The 8,969-nt window shown below is 33.0% G+C and overlaps 1 protein-coding gene across 3 annotated transcripts; it reads right to left on the minus strand.

Moving 5' to 3' along the window:
* Positions 1-3,157: 3,157 nt before the first annotated feature.
* On the minus strand, positions 3,158-7,531 carry LOC140888139 (agamous-like MADS-box protein FUL-L). 3 transcript variants are annotated; one of them, XM_073295826.1, is made up of 8 exons: positions 7,091-7,531; positions 5,878-5,953; positions 5,722-5,786; positions 5,148-5,247; positions 4,988-5,029; positions 4,178-4,219; positions 3,960-4,090; positions 3,170-3,408 (listed from the first exon to the last, which is right to left on the minus strand). In XM_073295826.1, the coding sequence occupies exons 1-8, from the start codon at positions 7,273-7,275 to the stop codon at positions 3,306-3,308; spliced, it is 744 nt and encodes a 247-aa protein (XP_073151927.1). In that variant the 5' UTR covers positions 7,276-7,531; the 3' UTR covers positions 3,170-3,305. The 3 variants fall into 3 exon arrangements, with proteins under 3 accessions (XP_073151928.1, XP_073151927.1, XP_073151926.1); XM_073295825.1 differs by having other exon boundaries at positions 7,076-7,531; XM_073295827.1 differs by lacking the exon at positions 3,960-4,090 and having other exon boundaries at positions 3,158-3,408; positions 7,076-7,531.
* Positions 7,532-8,969: the final 1,438 nt, after the last annotated feature.

Genomic DNA, 8,969 nt, shown 5'->3' on the forward strand with positions numbered 1-8,969 from the left:
GCGTTACACTGTGTCTGCACTTTCAAAACTTTAAGATCTGTGAATAAACTGCAGACATAAACAAAAGAAAATAAATTAATCCAAAAAATAATGATAATAATAAATAGTCAATAAAATAATAATTCTAAATCAAAATCAAGATCACTTGGTGACAGTATTAGTGCACAATAAATTGAATCAATCCCCGGCAACGGCACCAAAAACTTGTTGAGAAATTTGTGTCTGCAAGTGCATGGTGTCAAGTTTTAATATATGATGAGTAAAGTATCGTTCCCACGAGGATTGAAATTTATATTCACACTAAATACTGTAATTAAAATAATCTCAACTTTTTTTAAAAAATCAAAGTTTAAAATTTAATAAAATAAATAAAATAAAGAATCTAGAATTTGAAGGATAGCTTTGGGTACACGATCTGAGACGGGTTCTAGATACAAGATATCACTCGATTTTCATTCATGCAAATCATATCAATTGATTATATCATCTATTCCAATTTATAGGCCAGTAACCCTTAATTGTTATTTACTGTCTCTCCCGAGCGCCGAGTAAATGTTATTATTATAATGGTAATTTCGATATCCCTATCAGAAATCAAACAAAAAAATAATTTATCAAGTTTTATGGTTCTCTTTCAAGGTTCTCAAAGGAACTTGTAGGCTTCCCGACCTCTACAAAAATCCTAGGTTGTGTTTTCCTATGATCCTATTCAAAATCTTCTCTCTCAAGTGCCAGATTTTAAATAAATATAACAATTCAATTAGTGATCAAGTAATTGAAAGACAATCAAAACAGGAATATACAAATAAATTGTTAATAATAAATAATAGTAGGCAAAATAATAATCAAAACATGAAACTCCAATCAACATCCATCAATCTCTAGAAACAACTAATAAGTTTATAATGAAATAATCAAACACAGACATATCCAAAAATCTCATCATAAATCAAAGCAGATAATAAAAATCACAGAGTAGAGTTGATTCTCCATCCCTAGATGAATTTCCTCTGTATGGTGATTCGATTATCCCTTGTCGTTCGCTCCCACGTCTCAAATCCATGTCCCAAGCCTACTTGAATGCGTAGTTGTATGGTTCTGTTGTTTGGGTGCCGCTTCTTCTCCTCTTAATTCTCTCCAAAGTGTGCGGCTGATTTTTGCGGCGTCTCTTGTGCGGCTCCCCTTTCTAATTGTGCCTAAATATCTCCTTTTATATGCCCCTAAAATCGTCCAAAAAAAGTCCAAAGAAAACCCAAAGTTTCCTTCCAAAAAAAAAATTCACAAAATCTGACTTTGCGACGGCGCGCCCGCGCCTATAGTATCGCGCGCCGACGCATGGCTCTTGGGTATGAAATTCTGCAATGCGCGAAAATTTTTAAAAAATCACATCTCACAATCTAACTGTCGGATTGAGCTGAAAATTTGAAAGTAGTTTCAAAACATCTCAAACATTATTCTGAACGGTGGAGATCGGATTTGGATGATTCAAACATTCCCAGTAATTTTCTGAAGTTGATACCACATAATGCATCCTTTCGTTTCTTCTTGCTACTTTTGCGACAATCCTTGTAACTCACAAAACAACAACTAATACACATAATATCCATTCAATACATCACAGAAGCCAAGTCAAATCATATATAAATTAAGTGCATAAATTGCACTTATCACCCAAATCCATACTAGATATTTAAAACTCAATTCTTCCAGCACTCTTGGGGGGATTCTGCATTAAAAATATTATCATCTCTCAAAAATTTCTCTCTCTCGCTCTTTCTCCCAAAATAATGTGAAAACTCTCTCCTTCCTATCTCTACAAAGAACGTGAACGTGAAATGCCATCTGAAAAGATTCAAGCCCTCTTGCAGTCGACCTTAATTTAACACTAGGAGAAGATGGTAAGTGGAACGTTTTAAAATGTTTGGGGATAGTTTTTTACAATTATTTTGTTTGAGTTGATCTTGTGTATGACCTTTTCTAACTAGTATGGTTAAACTAGATACCTATGATCCTATCTGGAGAGTTAAGCCAGATACCTATATATGATCCAGTCAAGGAAGTTAAGTCAGATACCTATGATTCTATGTGGTGAGTTAATATCTCCCTATGATCCAGTTTGGGGAATTAAGCCAAATATTATGATCCAATATGGAGAGTTGAGCCAGATATTTGATATGTAATATGACTGAGATTTTAAACTTGTGTATTACTTTGATCTTGTGATTTATAAAAATAGTAAACCTGAAAATATGAGTATACAATATATGCTAAGTTTTTGGGTTGGTGAATTGCTTTGGGATTGAACATAATTCTGTTTTTTTTTTTTTCTTGTTTTTGTTTGGAACTGTTTATTTTAAATTTTGGGTAATTGATTGTTATGTTTGCCAATAAAGTAATTTGGCAGCCATCATGTGAGAAGCGTACAACTGTACAAGCTGTTCTGATAAAAAGATCGTGGTAAGGATCGCCGATCGTGTACAGTGGAACGGAGAGTGGGGAAAAATACCAGATTGTGAACAAAAGAAGGGTTCGGTAGACAGGGGAAACAAAAAAGGATCAACAATTCATCAAACTGACAAACACTCTGCAAATACTCTGCAATTTTAATAGATGCAGTTCAAGAAATTTTAGTTTCTTAGATTAGTTTTCATTCGACCATTCAACTCCCAATTCCAGCAAAGTTCATTAGATTGTTATGATTTGTATATTCCTACAGTTTATTGTTAATATAAATAATATCAGGAATTTATTATTCCCTCGCGCGACTTCCAGTGTCGTTTCTTTAGTTTTTAATTATTTGTTCTTGGTGAGTCATATTTTGTTAGGAGATTAGAACCGACAATCAAGTTCGTATCCATTTTTCGTTCGATTTATAGAAGTTAGAATTTTCATTGTGTTTTTACTGATCAAATTGGTGCATTTGCACCTGGCACGCTTCAAGAAAATTGTGCAAACATATTCAATATGGGGATTGAGGGTCATAACAATTCCACCACTTTGTAATTTTTCTGGCTGTCCGATTCACTAGCTATGTGCTAATTATAAGGAATTCGTTAAGTTAAGCCAGATAATGGGCTCGAATTATTTGTTCAATTTCTTTTTCTTTTTTCCAATGAACACAAATTATTTTCATCTAAATAGAGATTGACATGCAGCATGCAAATTCTCAACAAAGAGCAACCGCTTGCTTCGACAGTACGTACATACGTAATTTCCACATACATTTATTATGAAGGATTGCTAGTTATTCAACTCATTCTCACAATAAATCAATAAAATTTATTAGAAGTGATCCACCGGGATCTTTATCGTTGGTTCACATGGCGGAGGAGCCATGGCGGAATAAGGCTGTTGGAATTTGCAGTCGGAATTTGATTTGCATCTTCTGTCGAACTCCGCGGCTCGCCACTGGAAAGGATTAAAAAAAAAAAAATTAAAAAGAAGAAGAAGGGGTCACCCTGAAAAGCTAGGCATGTACGGAAAATATTACAATCTCGGAAACTATATATATAGGTTGGATAAATAAATGATCTTGGAAAATATATACTTGAAGGTAACGAAATATACGTACGTCTAAGAGAGAAAAGCAACGATATATTTTATTGGAGAAATGTTTTTTTGTTTCATTAATTTGTCCATATTTTATTTTTGGTTCATTAACTTTTCAAATTTTGATTTTGGTACACTAACTTTCAATTTTCAGTGATTTTAGTCTAACTGGACACGTGTCAGCTAGACATTGGTACACATCACAAGGAAAATGCTGACGTGTGCTAATGTCTAACTGACACGTGTGCAGTTGGACCAAAATCACTAAAAGTTAAAAGTTAGTGTACTAAAACCAAATTTTGATAAAATTAATGGACCAAAACCAAAACATAAAAAAATTAATGGACCAAAAAAAATATTTTTCCTATTTTATTACAGGGGCAGCGAGGCATGCATATATAATATATTACCCAATGGTGAGAGAAGGCAAAATTATATGCAATTGACTAGGAGTCATCAAGGTTTCTGAAGATAGAGCAAGAGCAGAATCTTGTTCCCCTTCCACCTCTACTGCTCTTTCTTGTTTCTCCTCTTCTTTCAGCTGTTTTGTTTCCATTATATATATATATATATATAAATATATTTAAGTTGTGAAGAAAGAAATTAAATTAAACAAAATATTAATCACCTTCTTTTTGAGTACGTTGTTTTGATCTTGCAACCATCTCTCCTGTCATAAATTCCCAAAGAAAAATATCAACATTTTGTAACATCTTAGTTGGACCGCACATTTGGGTTGTCTATAGTTAGGTCACTCGTTAATATCTCGAGCTAGCTTTGGGGTTGAGTTAGGTGTAAATTCATTTATTAATATGGTATCAGACTCCAAACCCACTGTTATTTGTTGGATCACCCAAAGTTTTGGGCCACCCGTTAATATCTCCACGCTCCAGTTGTTCATTTCTGGGCGTATGAGGGTGTGTTGAAATATATCTGATATCGGTTGGATACAATTCTTGAAAGTTCCTTATATGAGCAAAGACAACACTCACCCTTTCGAGCTAATTTTTGGAGTTGAATTAGGTTCAAGTCTATTTCTTAATAAACCGTAAGTGGCATTGATGGAATCTTTGAACACATCATCCTTTTCACACCCCACGAGTACTTTTTCATTTTATTTTTCGAAAGATAAACTCGAATTGACCCAATGTTAAAATTTTGATTTTGCATTATTAGATGTAAAATACGCCACCATCAAATTAAATTAATCAATTAGATAGAATATGTGTATGTACCATTTGAAAAAGTTCTCTAATTCAACGAGGATTCAGAGAATAATAAAGTCTATGATCTGGGGGTTCTATATTCTTGACATCTCACCTCATATATACGGCAAATGTTATATAACTACTTGATTAATTGCCATATATATATATATACCAACTGAGAAATGAAATCAAACTCTAGATATATATTAAAATCTGATTCACTGGTTTACCTTCTTTTGAAGCTGAGAAATGGACTCGTTCATCAGCTGGTTCTGCGCACGCATTTTAAACATAAGAAATGATATTCATATGATCACGTTAGTTAAAAATATAATTTGTATACTCGCAATCATGCCCTATGTGATTCGATTTGATTCAAATGTACCTTACCTTCTTTGTGCGTATACGCTTGAGAGCATTGTCAAGCTGTTGTTCCAAACTCCGGAGCTCTCTGAAGCTAAGCGGGTCTAAAGCTTCACCCATGTAGTTGCTACAACGTACGTCAATATAAAACTATAAATTAATTTGGTAAATTTTACTGCTTGTTATTTGCCCGCGTCTATTCTTTTTGGAAAACTTAAAAAAATTCCTGCATTTATGAACAAGTCATTTAAAATGCCGAAATGCATTCTTCTTTTTGTTTAGAGATCAAAGACAACAAAAACACCTCGCCAATTGTTTCAACCAGCGCATTTAAAATATCAAACTTGGAGTTATTCTGAAGAAATGCCAATTAATTAATCGCATATATCAACGAACTATTTTCTGAAGAAATGCCAATTAATCGCATCCGAATTATGAATTGCATAAAAATTATTCGAAATATTTAGCATCCTAAAGAACCATTGTTACTGCACATTTATGCCCAATATAACTATACAAACTGCCAGCTTAAAAAAAAAATTCTATAGAAACTGCCGTGTACAGATCCAATGTTAAGGTTATATATATGTGAAAGCTGTACCTCATGTTCCTTTGCAGAACTTCAATCCGAGCCACAAGTTTTGGATACTCGGCACTCCAGTTTTCCTTGATAAACCAAAACAAAACGATCAAGAAATAAATGAAACATCGCTTGGAAAATTGATAAACCTGTGTGATTTTGTACATATATATATACCTCGGGTTGACTCACAGTCGCATGTTTGTTATCAGCATACGAGCGTCTCTCATATCGTTCAATAATTCTTTCCATGCTAAAATATAAAGATCGATCAAAGTGAAATTTTGAACTTCAAATAATAAAGACACATAAAAATCTATGCACCAGATCAACCTAAAAAAAACAAACAAATCAAGACACTGATACCGTATTTGCCTCAGCAATTGTTCCAGGGTCGATAATAGGTATAATTACATGTAATCAAACCTGTTTGTTAAAGAAACCATTTTTTCATATCTGTCTGAATTTTCAAACCTCTGGAACCCTTGAGTGATTTGATCTTTGCACACAATTAGCACCATCTTATATATATTTTCTCTGAAGTTCATAAAATGATTAAACACTTCAAAGAAAGACACATGTACTACGTAAAATGTACAAGTGTGACAGCTTGACTGATCTGTCGTATATATAATTAATTTTATATATACACCAATTCAAAAACTTATACAGTACTGTTAAGTAGACTGATCAGAAGCTAGCTACCCAATATCCTAGTACTGATCAAGGTATAGATCTCATGTAAATTAAATTTACTAATAATTTTTATAGTCGATATATATTCACCAAACTTAGCTCGTTATTAACCCAAGAAAAACCAGAAAGCATGAATTTTTGGCACCCAAATTCCAGATTCAAAACCTTTGATTCATAAAAAATTCTTGTGTGTGAAATTGCTAAAAAGTACCCCACGATTTGCAGCCTATGTATATATATATACTGTTTAATCGATCACTACCTAAATATATGGATGAATATTAGTTTATTGTCCACTTAGGTTATGCCCAATTTATAAACGGGATTTCTTAATCGTGCCTCTAAAAAGGTAAGCAACTTTAAAAGAACAGACTAGGAACAAAAGCACGAGTGTTCAGAAAGGAAGAAATTAATTATGAAAGGGAAAAAAAAAACATAAAACATTATTGACACCTAAAAAAAAAGAGATTAATGTGAATAGATAGGAGTACTTGAGAACTTCTCAAATGACATAAATGAAATTAAAAGCAAATGAAACAAAAAGAAAACATTTCGTCTGTCAACGAAAATGATCTGATGAAGAACCAGATAACTGTGAATTGGATGATTAATATATAATATTTTTGGGATGTATGATACATGAAGAGAAGCTAATTAAAGAAATGGGACGTGCACGTACAAATAAAAATGAAACCTGGAATCAGTAGAGTAGTCAAACAGTTTCCCTTTGGAAGAGAAAACAATCAAAGCAACCTCAGCATCACAGAGAACCGAAATCTCATTAGCCTTTTTAAGCAAACCAGACCTCCTCTTAGAGAAGGTGACTTGCCTGCTAATCTTGTTTTCGATTCTCTTCAACTGAACCCTACCTCTCCCCATTTCTCCGATCCAAAAGTCTATCAAACACAAAACCCTATAGGGATCTTTTTTTTAGAATGGCCCTCCAATTTGTTGCAATATCAGACCCAATCCCACACACCCAAAAACTAGTGGAAGGGATAGTTAACATAAATGGGGATCTTATCCTGACATTATATGGTGGTTTCTACTTTGGTGTAGTTCAAAGACAAGCCCAAATCATGTTCCTTAAAGCATATAGGGATCTTTCTTTATTTATTTTCTTTCTTGATCTTTGTGTGTGTGCCATGTATATATGAATGTATACACACACATATATATATATATATATAAGAATAAGATATAGGTCATAGGTGAAGTGGAAACTAGAAAGGAGGTAGGGGGTGGGTAGGGGGTTGGGTTGGGTGGGTGAATTGCGTTGTCGAGTGGCGGTTGGACATGGGGGGGTGCAGTCGTTAATGTCTGGTTTTGAGCCACAGGTTTGGAACAATTCGTACGATGTGATGCCTAAAATAAGGGCCCTCATTTATTTCCCTATTCAGCTACTATATATCTTTGAACCCTAATAAAATATTTAGGCCAAAAGAAAAGAAAGCTTATACCAATCTAGGTTTTGGGGTGTATTGAATGAAAAACTTTAAATATAGGCACAGATCGATCCAAGCAATGGGAAGTCAAGAAATGGTGAAAATTCATCATTTTTAAATCAAATATTACATATTATGATCATATATATAATATATATATATATATTTCTCAAATAACAGTAACCTATGCTTTTAAGTCTCTCGTTTTTGCTGTAATGAACTCGTACTCGTTTTATAGATTGAATATTTAAAGCCATTTAAATTAAAATTTATTATCTTATTTAATTAAAGAAACCAGCCATGCCAGTCTGTTATGCATGATTATGGTGGCAACTAATTCGTACTTGATATTCTATTCCGTTTCTCTATATGGGTTCTCCTGCTTGTCGCTTAATTGCATAATTTAAAGTTTTTAGGAACTCTGGAAAAATAATATTGGGGGTTTATAATTGAATGTTGGATGGAGACTGCCCCATTTTTTTAAAAAATTAAATTAAATTAAAGTTGGTTTGCTGTACGTCTAATTAATTGTTGACATCGTCTTTAAATCATCATATTTTTATTTCTTTGTTTGTTTTGAAATTCTAATCAATATTGAAACAGGCATGACGAGGAAGACTACTTTGTAATTAAAATGGAGTTACTCAAAGCCTGAAATTTAAAACAAACTCTCGAATTGGAGACTCAAGATAACAAACTCACCCTCGATTCCAAAAACAAAAAAAAGGCCATTCTACGACATTTGGAGGTTTCACTATTTAATTATTTAATTAAATTATAATTATTAAATATAGAAGTGTGTTTTGAGTGACACAGAAGTGCTTTTGCGATGAAAATTTTTCTTTTAAAAAAATATGTAAAAAGTTATGTTTGGCTAGCAATCTATATTTTTTAAGTTGTTTGAGAGAACCAACAACAAAAGGCCCAAAAAAGTTTTTTTATAAAAAAAAAAAAACACAGGAAATAAAAGAGACGAAGATTTTTGAATTTTTGCCATATCTTTTTACATAAAAAAATCTTTTGTACTTATCCAAACATAAAATCGTTTTTTTAAAAAATCATTATTTGTTAGAAGGTCTTGTCTATGCAAGTGCCCATATGTTGCATGTCTGTATCTGACGGCTCATA

The sequence above is a fragment of the Henckelia pumila genome, chromosome 3, assembly GCF_033568475.1.
Source record: "Henckelia pumila isolate YLH828 chromosome 3, ASM3356847v2, whole genome shotgun sequence".
NCBI lineage: Eukaryota > Viridiplantae > Streptophyta > Magnoliopsida > Lamiales > Gesneriaceae > Henckelia > Henckelia pumila.

What these genes read in the sequence shown, in the direction of transcription:
- LOC140888139 (XM_073295825.1), bottom strand. Translation starts at nt 7,275, where the DNA reads ATGGGGAGAGGTAGGGTTCAGTTGAAGAGAATCGAAAACAAGATTAGC. An exon ending in TCCAGGTTTCATTTTTATTT is followed by an intron (nt 5,954 to 7,075) that starts GTACGTGCACGT and finishes TTTATATTTTAG; the next exon opens with CATGGAAAGAATTATTGAAC. An exon ending in TTTCTCAGCTTCAAAAGAAG is followed by an intron (nt 4,220 to 4,987) that starts GTAAACCAGTGA and finishes AATTTATGACAG; the next exon opens with GAGAGATGGTTGCAAGATCA.